This window comes from Propithecus coquereli, unplaced genomic scaffold, assembly GCF_000956105.1.
Source record: "Propithecus coquereli isolate 6110/MARCELLA unplaced genomic scaffold, Pcoq_1.0 Scaffold283, whole genome shotgun sequence".
NCBI classification, from domain to species: Eukaryota; Metazoa; Chordata; class Mammalia; order Primates; family Indriidae; genus Propithecus; species Propithecus coquereli.
In genome coordinates, this window is record NW_012148430.1 from 632352 (window position 1) to 645115 (window position 12764).

The following is a 12764-nucleotide window of genomic DNA, read 5'->3' on the forward strand; positions in this document are numbered from 1 at the left end:
ATCTACTATGCAGTTCTTTATCCTTTTGTGTTTTAAATATTTCATAAGTTTTTAAACTGAATATATGACTAAAATGAAAAAGTTTTAACCAAAAAAGATATAATGGTTGAAAGCTGGTAGCTGATATCGTCTACAAATACTTCCCAGGCTGTTCTGGTGTTTATATGCATTCTGTCCATTAATGTTTGGTTTACGCCAACATTCTCTTAATTAAATTTGACATAACCTTTTGGTGTCCCATCAGGATTTCACATGTTCTATTAGTACACCTAGACAAACATTCCATGAACCTAACTATGTAGAGAAAGCTACAAATATCTGCACACTTAATATTGTCACACTATCTTACCACAGTCTGAAAGAAGAATTTGGGGAAATGGCATGAATGAAATGTAAACATCAACCTGTGGGTTCCAGAGGAAATAGTCCCGGACACGGCTGCAAGCATGTGCCAGCGTTAGGTTAGGAAGAGCACACACCTGCAAGTGCATTTAGAACAGACAGGGCCAACGGCACGTACCTGCTAACCAGAGTGAGCCGGTGAAGGGAAAGACTCGCAGGGTAGGAAACCCTACTCCAGCTGAGAGAAAGGGGTTTGTCATTGTGTGGGAACCACTGAAATTTATTAACTGAAAACACTATTTAACGTTACTATTTAAGACATTGCTTTTGACACTGCTTCTAAAAAGGTGCATTTTATTATAGCTCCAATGCCTATTTTCTATTCTTTTGCTGTCACTAAATTAAAATTTCAATGGACTGGTGAACGTTTCTAACCCTGTGGTTCTAGACATAAAGAGTGCTTGACGTGAGAGCTATCCTTAGAAAATGCTATTTTAACATGCTGCCAGTGATATTTTTGAATTTAGGTTAAATAAAATATTCCCAGATTTTTCCCGTCACAGAACAATCCCCTGTGTGTTTGCTTCTAATTCATTAGTTGATTTTTATTGTTTCTTTTAAATGGCAATTTTGGGAGGATGTTCTTAGCCATTCAGGAAAATAAGCAAATCACATCCCGTGCCCCGGGATGCATCCTTATTCTGCAGCTGAAATCACAAATTATTCATAAAAATTCCATGATTTTAACATCAGTAGCCCCAGGGGAGAGCAAAGACATCTATCAAATAAGTGATGTTAAGGATTATTAATGCAGAAGCCAACTGTTTTGTGTCACCATTATCGCCTTTGTGACACACAGGCAGACTCAGCCCGTAAAGCATGGTGGCATATTTTACCTTTCACATTTCACTGCTGCAAAAATGAAAAGCTACTAAATGTGAAGTTATAGACGTAAATGTTATGGAAGGATCATACTGAAAAATCACATCAAGTTTTGTAATAAAAACTTACTCAGAAAGCCACTGAAGGGACTTCTCATTCTCTAAATGTTGAATAACGGACTTCATAATACTTATTATAGGGTATCGCCAGCAGCAACAGTAACAATAATGGATCAGAAATTTAGGGCCACTTTTATTATGTAGCAAAAGCTTTAAAATGAATGCACGAATCCCAGGCTCGTCTTTTTCCACGTTCACATTGCACCTTCGGTGGTCTTCAGTTCTGGGGGAGGCAGCCGGGTGCCGGAGGCCTTGGAAGGACGGAACGCAGGCCACGGCCCGGTACGGACCTCGCGGCTCCGCAGCTACCTTGCCTTAGGGCCCCTCCCCTTCCCTCCGGACTTCCCCATGTGGCGCGGACCCCTGTCACACACACCCTCCTTCAGGTCCCAGACCCAGGCCAGCACCAGTCACGTCACGTCGTTCAAGGACTGACGTGCACAGGTCCTGGGGTCTCTGGTAGTTGAGCTCATTCTGAAATCAGAACAGTGTGGCTGGGTAGCCCGGGATGGAATCCCAGCTTTGCCACGCACTGGCCACGTGTTCCTAACAGAGTCACTTGGTCTCCTCCTATGCCTGTTTCACAAGTCAACACGGAGTATGGTCCCTGCCTCCTGCCGCCGGAGGTGAATGAATGAGACCGCGCATAACGGTGGCTCACAGCCCCTGCCCGTGCGGGTTATCTGCGTTTGTACCTCATTGGGTTGTTCACACCCTTGGCCTGGGTCCCCCTTGCTTTCCAGCCCTCATTCCAGCCCAGAGCCCTTCCATTCTTTGGTTGCGGACAAAGAGCTAAGGACAGCAAGAGTCCCCTTTGGTTTCCAGACCGTCCTCCAAGGGCAGCCCCGGGCTTCCCCGGTCTGCTGCGGCTGTAAGCCTGTCCCTCACCCGCCAGTTCCCGAGCCGGCGCGGCTGAGCCCGGAAGCCCACCTGAGCCTTGTCCCTGCACCAGGGAGCCTCGGGTCCCACCTGGCCATGCCAGCCATGAGAGGCCACCTTGGGGCTTGCCACCCTGCCCCATGGCTGCTCTGACCATCCTGCCCCCAGGCTGACGTGCCGCCCACCTGGAGACAGCACCCAGAGCCATATTGCTGCTGTCCTCTGGATTCCAGACTTCCTACTGCTGGACGTGGGAGAGACGAGTATGTTCTTGCCTTACCTCTGCCTTAGGAAATTCTAAGCTTCTGGGAAGTAGAGACCATATTTACACTATTTCCTTTTGCACCCCATACCTCGCAGAATCCCTAGCACAGAAAGGCCAGAATTTAACACTGGGCTCAGCGCCTGACGACTGCATGCAGGGTGGCCAGTCATCCCCACTGGGCCAGGAAGGTGGCGCGGATGAGGGAAGCAAGCTGGGTATGAGGCCGTGTTCACAGACTGCTGAGGAAAACGCGTCAAAAACACACCGGCCCCCCAGCTGACACTCGGTGTCAGGAAGAAACAGGGAGCCTTGACCTGCGCCTTGGGAAAGTGGCCTGAGGAAGTGGCTGTCAGACTGCTAAGCTGAGACCAGCAGCCCTGTGGGCTTTAATTGACCCACCAGCAGGAGGGGGCCCCGGGGAAGGTCTTGAGGTGAGACGGTGGCCCGGGAGGGGCAGGCGCAGGCTGGGCGGGGCCGCAGGTGCCTGCCGGAAGAACCCAGCTTTCACCGTGACAGCGGCGGAAAGCCCCTGGGAGATTTAAGCAGGAAAATGACATGACAGGTCTGCAGTTTTCGGAGATGAGCTCTGGCTGAGGGGGCCGACTGGGGGAGGCCCCTTGTGGGTTCTGGGAGGTGTGTTAGCTGCTTTGGCAAATCAGGTGAGCGACCACCGTGGCTGGGGCTCTGAACACGGGGGATGGGGGGAGGAAAACAGGGTGTGCTGTTTCGAAATACTCCTGGGGGGCAGGCGGAGAAGCTTGGGGTCGGCTGCGCTCGAAAAGTTGGATTTTATTCTGTACGAGTGGGAGGCCTTGGAAATGTTAAAGGAGAGAAGTGACCTGATACAAAAACACTCTTCAAGGGATTGTTTCCGTGTAGTTGGCCTGAGTTTCCCTCTGTTTTCTTCTTGCCGGGATTGCAAGGATTGTACAGCACACACCCGTCTAGTAGAACCCTTCTGAGTTGTTTTTGACATTCACATGAGGCAGTGTGGTGTGATGGAGTCAGACCTCCTGTTCAAAACGCACTAGCTGTGTGACCTTGGACAACTTCCTTGACTTCTCTGTGCCTCAGTCTCCTGTCAGTAAAATGGGGGAGACCAATAGTACCTATTTCCTAGGATGGTGAGTTTTCAATTTAATAACATAATACGTGTTAACTGCTTCAAACAGGACCTGGGAAATAATAAGTGTTCAGAGGATGTTAGGTATTACTCTATTTATGATGGAATACCAATTCATATTTATACTATCTTTACTCACTTCAAAAAACTTGAATATGCCACTGTGAGCTTAAGGGACCTTGACTTCTCAGCAGCTCTCGTTAACATAAAAAAAACATACTGTAGAGAAATTCGAATGTGAAAAGAAGGAGTACAAGTCATCTATCAAGGTTCAAAATGATAATTTTTAATATCTCTTGCTTCCCATGAACTCATCTTCCACAATAGAGCCCATCATCGAATGTCTTCCACTTAACGCTTGTCACTGCTTTTAATTTTTTATTTTTTGAACTCTGGTTCTTTCTGCCTTATTTTTTATTCCTCTGGGGCTTGTCGGTGGCAAGAATGGCCCCTCTGCACATTTCCTTCTCAGCAGAGGTCTGTGTGTGCCAGCTATTGTGAAGGAAATGGAATGTATTACTGGCCTGATATTATTGAAATTTCTAGACCTTACCTTTCAAGCACCGCAGCCCCACAGGGGGACGCCTGCTGAGAATAACCTTCTTGCCTATTGTGCAAACACCTGTAAATGGACCGACCCAGCAATTATAGCGGCTCCCCCCCCCCCCCCCCCCCCCCCCCGGCCGGGAGCTGTGGGTATCAAATTCCTGGGCTGCCATTGCACCTGTTCACACCTCGAGAGAGGGAGGTTTTTCAGAGTCCTTTCCTGCTGTTCTGGGTTCCCTGTCTTGGGAATTTAGTTTGTCCATTCTGTGAGCGATCTCCCATGACCCTGGGAGTCAGAGGTCAAGGCAGAGGGATACTGGCCTCCCATGGTGTCCCCACTGCATTTCAGTCCTCCGAGGGTGCCGGTGTTGAGAGTAACCACTTTGTGTTCGGGGCACGTGTCTATAGACTCCTGACATTTGCTCAGGATGGTCACAGCCACTCAGACTCCACCAGGAACTGCTAAATTCAAATGGAGTAGCTCTCGGTGACAGTAGAGTACACCCCTGCCCTGTCCTCCAGCACACTTTTTTTATTTCGCCAGGAGACATGTATCTCTGAGTAATAATTTATTCAGATTTTGGGAAGAGAAAGAAAAACAAGATTGACACATTTTGCATTAAAAGTCTAATATTTGGGTACCTTCCTCTTCCATTTTCCACCCTCCAAAAAAAAATTATTTGAATGAACATTCAAGAAAATACCTTGAATCATCAGCCAAGAATCTCCTGTGCCCATCCCTGAGCAGTTTTATTGCTGAACTACCACAGTGACCAGGCCAGCAAGGGCCACATGTACGGCCGCAGGAGACCGCTGCCAGGTTTTGGTGGCACAGTCCCACACACGTCAGGGGGCCAGAGGCAAGAAGGAACAGGCAAAATGCAGGAGGAGATGGGGTGCCTTTGCTTGCACTTTTTTTTTCTTTCTTAGATCACCTTAGAATAATCTTCGTGTTCAATTTCATTTTTAGATTTCAACAGCAAATTCTTTTAGTTCTTCTGGATACTTGTACCTACTTTTAGTGCTGAAAAGAACTTCACCTAATATATTTTTCTATCCTAATCTTTTTTAGTGCAGGTCAATGGGTAAGAAAATCATGAAGACTAAAGTATATGTCATCAGCTGAGTGAGCCGCTAATGCTTATAAACACTCTTTATTTTAAAGATAATGCAGATTTAGTTAAGTGAACATTGAAAAACACATGCCACCTTAACTGGCGCTTAGCTCCCGTGGTGAGGTGGCACAACCATATTCCTAGATGACATTTTATGAGTGAAATTTCTTCTAAATCAGAGCAAAATGGGATTCCTTGATTCACAGAGCTTGGAGACAGAGGTAGACTAATGAGTAGATTTATAACAATCAACAGACAAATCTTTGGCATTTCACAATTATAACTCCATAGGAGACCACCTGATGGTTAGTTGGAAGGTGGAACTGATGCTGTCCATGCTGTAGATCAGGAGAGATTCGAAAACACACCCAGACCCAACTCCCACCCAAGGCCTATTAAATCAGTCTCTTGGATTAAGACATCCGGATTTTTTAAAATCCCCACCATAATTTTAATATATAGTTAGAATTGAGGACCACTGCCTTCCTTTGAGAACAGCTGCTGGGAAGCTAGGATCGCACCCAGGGTGACGGACGGAGCTCAGTTCGGAAGCAAAGCCTTGGGGCAGCGAAGGCTGGGGGGCGGTCTGCTTAGAGGTTGGGAGCAGCAGTCCCGTTCCAGTGCTCCCGGGCAGTGCCCGAGGACGGCAATAATCGCACTCCTCGTGAAGACAGCCTTGCAAAGATGCTCCTCTTTCCATGAATTGTAAAGGAGCAAAGCCACTGTGTTTTCAGGCTTCTACAGATAATCTTAGAAGTACAAGTTGAGAAAGGGAATCATGTAAATATTACATATTAATGTTATTTAACACAGCGTGTGTTCAGTATAACATCTTGATAACAATACAGCTTACACGTACATGCACACTCACTCACTCACTCGTTCATTCGTTCATTGGGCTCCTACCGTGCGCCAGCCCTTGCATGAGGCACTGAGGAAATAGCAGTAAACCAAGAGGGCTGTGCTCCCTCCAGGGGGATGGGAACTAATCAATCACAGGGTGTCCACTGCTAAGAAAGGATAAGTGAGAAGCACTTTAGAAGCACAGAACTGGGCCCCCAGTTGCTCTGGAGACTCCCGTTGGCCACTGAAAGTAAAGGTGGCTTTTCTTCCTGCAGGCACATGCTGTCGGTGATGCTAGAACCCCTGACTCATCCACTGTAGCTGTTGGCATCAGCACTGTTATTATAATATTTCTGGACATTTCAGGGAAGGTAGCACAGGCCTGTGTACCTAGTGAAGGTCACCCCTTTGTTTGGGAAGACTGTTTGCACCAAGATGGACTCAGTACATTTTTTTCCTTGTGAATAAGTAACAAGCTGTTAAGTACACAATGAGTGTGCCTCTCTGCAAGCCAGAACTGTAGTGATTGATGGAATCCGATGTTTACTTGTCCCCACTGTAACCTTACATTAAAGTCACTGAAATCTTCAGCCTATACATCAGGAGAATGGCACGCACATGCCAAGGGACATGGGCTGAAATGGCCGGTGGCGCTTCATGGGAGGTGGCATGCCTGGTCCTACCCTAAAGGGATTGGAAACCAAGTCACCTCCCACGGGGAGAGTAAGAGTGTAGTCAGAAGCCACAAGGGAGGAATGATAGAAGTCAGACTTATGGAGGGAAGGGAAGGAGTCTCAACAGGAAGGAAGAAAAAGAAAATTATGAAAGAACCAATTGCTAATTGATCAAGAGGAATGGACAGTGACTGAAGGCCCCCTGGGTGTGCCACTGTTCCTCAGTGCCCAGGCCTCAGCAAAAGGATGACCATTAATACATACCTTTAAATGTGCCTTGTTTTCCTTCTATTGCTTTGCTATTTATAAAATGCCTGAGTGTCCATTAATTCCAAGAATCCTCAAAATAACCTTGAGAGGTGTTCCTGGGATCCATAGGTAAAGAAAGAAGACACTGAAGCTCACAGTGGCTAAGTAACTTGCCCGAAATCACACAGCCAGTTAAAAGGCAGAAGCAAATCTCAAATTCAAATATTGGAGCTCCAAATCCAGCAATCTGTAATGTCAAGATACTGTAGTACAATTCGGTTCTGGTCCTGAGTGTGCCTGAACATTTGTATGATTTCACATACAGCATCTGACTCTCCAAGCCTTTGAAGTTATATTTCTCTCATTTTTTAGCCTTTCTCCTTATAAAGATTTATACTGTTACGTTTATGCCCTCAAATATGCATGGGCATGAAGTAGATGTTTGTTTGTTTTTTTTTAATATGGATTAAAAGAAATTTTAAATTCCAACTTTCTGTACCTGATAGTATCTGTAGCACTGGGCTTTGGTAAGACATATTTCCCCCTTTTTTTTTCTTTCCAATCCATAGGAAAGAGCTTTTCAATGCTCAGATCCCAAGAGCTAAGGAAGTAGATGGCTGCTCATGTTCTGCCAGGAATCTTTGTGTTGAGTGAGAGGCAGTGCAACAACTGCTTAAAACTCTTAACTTCTCTCTCTCTTATAGAAAGTCAGGCAGAAAAAAAAATGGATTAATTTGACAGATAGCACAGAATAAGAAAAATATTAGAAACAAGAAAAGGCCATTTTTCCTGTAGAGGCTCATTTCATTCTATATACCACTTCCTTGGGATATCTGCCAATTGTTAGCAGAAAGAGTAATGTTATCCATTTTTTAAAATTTCACTCTTGAGTATTATGGAGATAAATAGCTAAATGATGGAGAAATAACTTTTTTTCACGGTAGTAGCTTAAGAGGGGTAAAAAGAGCTCAAATGCAGATATGTTTGATGACATGAGAAAACTCAACCATGAATGAAAAATCTGGTATTTCTATAGGTGCAGTTTTAGAAAGAGTACCTTTTTGCATTGACACCAGAGAGCTATGTCCATCTATAAAAGTGTGGATATTAATAGATTTATTTGCAAGCCCCGGAAATTTTTTGGTTGGAACTTACAAGGAAAAAAAAGTCTCTGTTCTGTTTGCCGCAGGGCCAATGCAGGAGACCATCTATGACTTCTGGAGGATGGTGTGGCATGAAAACACTGCAAGCATCATCATGGTGACCAACCTCGTGGAAGTGGGAAGGGTAAGTGGGCTGGCCACCACAAAGGGCCATTTTATTCCTTGCTTAGCTGGGAAGAGAAAGTAAGGCACACAGCAAGTTTTTGAAGTACTGTGTGCACTCCAAAAAACATTACCTGCTACAGCTCCTCCTATTGCTTGCTGCACTTGCTTATAAATTATCAGTAAACATAGCCTGAATTGCTTTCATTTGTTGCGATAGCAACAGACAGGAAAGGCACTCAAGATTTAAAAGCAGTTCTTATCAGGCTATATTGAGTGCACAAAAATACCTCTGAGCATGAGTGCTGATTGTTGGGTGTCAGAACTCAATGGGTGCTGCATTAGACATGACTGCATTCCCTAACGCAGGAAAATTGGCTCTAAAAACAGTGTGTTAGCGCTGGATTCAATCCTTAGGTTAGAATTCCAGCATCTTTGCTTGCTGAGATGTGACCGTCCTGTGCCTCAGTTTCCTAACCTGTACAATAGAAATCATAATCTAATCCAAAGGCCTCACTTTCTCTGTAGTAACTGTTTATGAGTACTGGTTTTGTTTTTGAGGATACTATAGTATTTGTTTATCTGCAAAACAATCACAAAACGGCTCAATATCAAAGAAAATGAAGAACATAAGACCCTCCTAAGTCTACGTAGTGCAACTGGAAACGTACTTTATTCCGACTGTACTAATTTAATTGCAGTCAGGTATCAACTGATGTAATAGCAGTTTCATGTGGTGCAGTCCACAGGCTAATCAGCAAATACTTACTGAGAATTTACTCTGTGCTAAGATCTGTTTTGTATCTGTACAAACAGGTATTTGGGAAAGACTGACTTGAAAATAATTTCAAAGACCCTAGTGGAGGAGGAATCTGGTGTCATACTCTATTATTTTTTAAAAATCCAATAAAATATATGCTTTCCCTCATGTTATAACTATACATATATATATTATGAGGATGATGATGATGCTGGAACATTATTAAACCAGGAAACTCGTAAGTAGTCATATTCTCAGTAGGTGTATGCTACTATAGGATTACTTCCAAAGTGAAATTTAAAATGAGCAAATACACAAGGTGCAGTTGCCTTATTTAGAATGCCATGGTATGCTCAACTTTAGAGAAGTTGGCATCATGAGATTTACCCTCAGCAAAGGCAGCCTAGAGGTTAGCCTAGAGTTGAAATATTGGGGCATAAGCCATAAGGGGTTCTCTCTTAAGATTCTCAGAAGGTTTCAGGAGGCACAAACCAGGAAGAAGACAGATATTGCAGTTCTCTCATAATGAGAACATTCAGTAAGTGGGAGATACATATAATTCTAGCAAAGATGCTAGATTAATCTGAAAGCTTTCCTACGAACATCTAGAAATTCTAGATTAAAATATAAATATTTATTTTAATGCATTTATATATCACATGTATATATAAATATATACATTAAAAATGTTTAGCTTAGCCCTCAAAAAGTAAACTACTGGAGACTAGATATAAAATGAGGCCTGGAGATCCTAGAGAGAGAGGACCTCACACCTGTCCTCAGGAGGCTGGGCAGGGCGGTCTGTGTGAGTCTTGGTGGGGGGCGGGGCAGCTTTATTCTTCGTGATCTGGGACCTTGGGTTTTAAGCCCACCAAGGACAAGGCATAACATCTTAGACATATGCAATGCAGTGCCAAGAATTTGAATGGAGACTACCACATAAAACCAAAATCCACAAAGCGTAGCCATTCAGAGGGCAGACTGGGGAAGTGGAGAGAGAGGGAATGAGGGAGAAGGAAGAGGAGCACCGCCAGCACAGGGAGATGACCAGGAAGTTAAGCCACCTTCACTGAGGGTCTGGGTGGAACGGCACTTCTGCTAACTCACGACCAAAGGGAAACACCTAATAAAATCTGGAAATACTTACAATTGTGATTTCTAAAGTTTCATCTAGTATTAAACTCATCAAATGTAAATAAAGTGGTACCAAAAAGGAAATACATGTTTTTAAATGTTGTTATTAGAAAAGAAAGACCAACTAAGCACCTAATTCAAGAAGACAGACGAAGAACTGAGTAAAACCAAAAAAGGAAAAAAGAAAATAATAAACACGAGTAGAAATTTATTAAATAAAAAGCACAGAAACAATAAAAAAGGTCAACAAAATAAAAAGTTGGTTTTGTGAAAGGTAAATGAAACACAAACCTCTGAAAATAGATCAGAAACAAAGGAAGAAAACCCACATAATGAATGTCAGGAATAGAATAGGTATTTTTATCACAGTAGAATACTATGAACAACAATAAGTTTGATGGAATAGGTTATTTCTAGAAAAATATGATTTTCCAAAACTGACTCAAAAAGAAACAGAAATTCTGACTAGACGATAATTATTTAAAAATTGACCAGGTGTAGTAGTGGCTCACTCCTATAATCCTAGCACTTTGGGAGGCCAAGTTGGGAGGTTCACTTGATGCCAGGAGTTCAAGACTAGCCTGAGCAAGAGTGAGACCTCATCTCTACAAAAAATAGAAAAATTCGCCGGGCACAGTGGTGCTTACCTGTAGTCCAAGGTACTCGGGAGGCTGAGGCAGGAGGATCACTGGAGCCCAGGAGTTTGAGCTTGCAGTGAGCTATAATGACACTGCTGCACTCTACCTGGTGAGAAAGAGTGAGATCATGTCTTTAAAAAAAAAAAATTGAATTATGGCTAAAAGTTGACCCATGGAAATGCACGAGACCCACATGTATTTACAGATAGTAAATATTCAAGGAATGGATAATTCAAATATTATAACAAGTTTTTGAAGTACTGTGTGCACTCCAAAAAACATTACCTGCTACAGCTCCTCCTATTGCTTGCTGCACTTGCTTATAAATTATCAGTAAACACCATTTCATTTTAAGAGGCCAGTATAACCTTGATATCAAAACTGAAAAAGGACTATAGGAAAAGGGAAAATGACAGGTGCCACAGACTGCTAGGGAGAAAGGAATGGAGCAGCAGGTTAAAACAGGCCAGATGCTGACTTCAGGCGGAAGCGGAAAGATACGTCATGAGTGGGAAATGCATGCGCTTTCCAGTGAAGCCAGCTGAGACGTTTGCTTATCCACGTGGACCCAAGAAAGAGTCCCTCTTTTGTAAAACATCCAACAATGAATATCAGATAAACACCCAAACGTGACAAAGCTTTAAAGGTCTTAGAAGAAAATATAAGAGAAAATATCTAAGACATTTGTTTTGTTAAGAATGTTTCAAAGACACTAAAAGCCCGACACAGTAAGAAAAGGATCAGAAAATTTGACGATATTAAAATGTAAAATTTTCTGTATGACAAAGGATATAATAAGTGAAGTGACAAGACAAGTGGGGAGATGCTATGGGACCATTATGTAAAGCGGAAAAACTTACAGAGCAGTATTTTATGTGCTAAAAATACAGAAACCAGTTTTTTTCTTTCAATTACATCTCTGCTGGGAGCCAGCACGGGAGGGCAGGTAGGCTGGCTCAGCGCCACCTGCCCGGCCTGGGGGAGGGTGCTGAGCCTCTCCTGTCACCAACCTTTCTCAGGAAAGTGGGGACATAATGGTACCTACGTATCCACCAGCTCAGGCTGCTATAAGGAAACACCACAGGCTGGGAGGCTTAAGCAATAGACATTTATTTTCTTACAGCTCTGGCAGCTATAAAGTCCAGATCAGGGTCTGGCAGGAATCACTTTCTGGTGAGGGGTCTCTTCCTGGCTTTCGTGTGGTCACCTTCTCTGTGACCTCATGTGGTGGAGAGAGAGCAAGCTCTCTGGTGTCTCTTCTTATAAGGACACTAATCCTATTGGAGCAGGGCCCCACTCTTATGACCTTATTTAACCATAATTACTTATTCCGAGGCCCCATCTCCAAATACCTCCACACTTGGGGGTTAGGGCTTCAAAGTACGATTTTCGAGGGTACACAAATATTCAGGCCATAACAACTTGCTTCACGGGATTCTTGTAAAGACTGAATGACTTTCTACAAATCAGGTGGTTAGAGAAGTTTCTGCCCATTCTGAGCACTCAATAAATGTAGGTATTAGTATAAATTTCATGTTTCCACCAACAAACCTAAGACCTGCAGTAGCATATATAATTACCCCTTTTCCCCCTACACCAAAGCTACCTACTTTTGCTGTGAAAGCAATGACTATTGAAAAAAATTGTCAGCTCCACCAGAAAGCAAGCTCAGCTCCTTCAAAGGAAAAGACAGTCTCCCTCATCGGCCCCTCCCTCCTGGCACACTGCCTGGCACTCAGCAAATGCGAATGCACGAGGACGCTCCAACGCAGTGTCACAGATCGATTAGCATGCACTAGACTGTCACATAGCCAAGCTAAATATTTTACCTGTTCTCATGCACTTGTGTTTATTCCCCCCAAATGGATCCTCAAATCTGAATCCTTAATTCATTTCACAAATATTTTTTGACTGCCCACATGTGGCAAGA

The 12764-nt window shown here is 43.7% G+C and overlaps 1 protein-coding gene across 1 annotated transcript in view; it reads left to right on the forward strand.

Annotated features, from left to right (window-relative positions):
- Window positions 1–12764, forward strand: part of PTPRM (protein tyrosine phosphatase, receptor type, M) — a gene marked incomplete at its 5' end in the record, with an annotated part of 602721 nt that overhangs the window by 526501 nt on the left and 63456 nt on the right. Inside the window, one exon of the mRNA XM_012648382.1 lies at window positions 8227–8324. Within this exon, the coding sequence (XP_012503836.1) occupies window positions 8227–8324 (98 nt within the window). The remainder of the gene's footprint in view (window positions 1–8226; window positions 8325–12764) is intronic.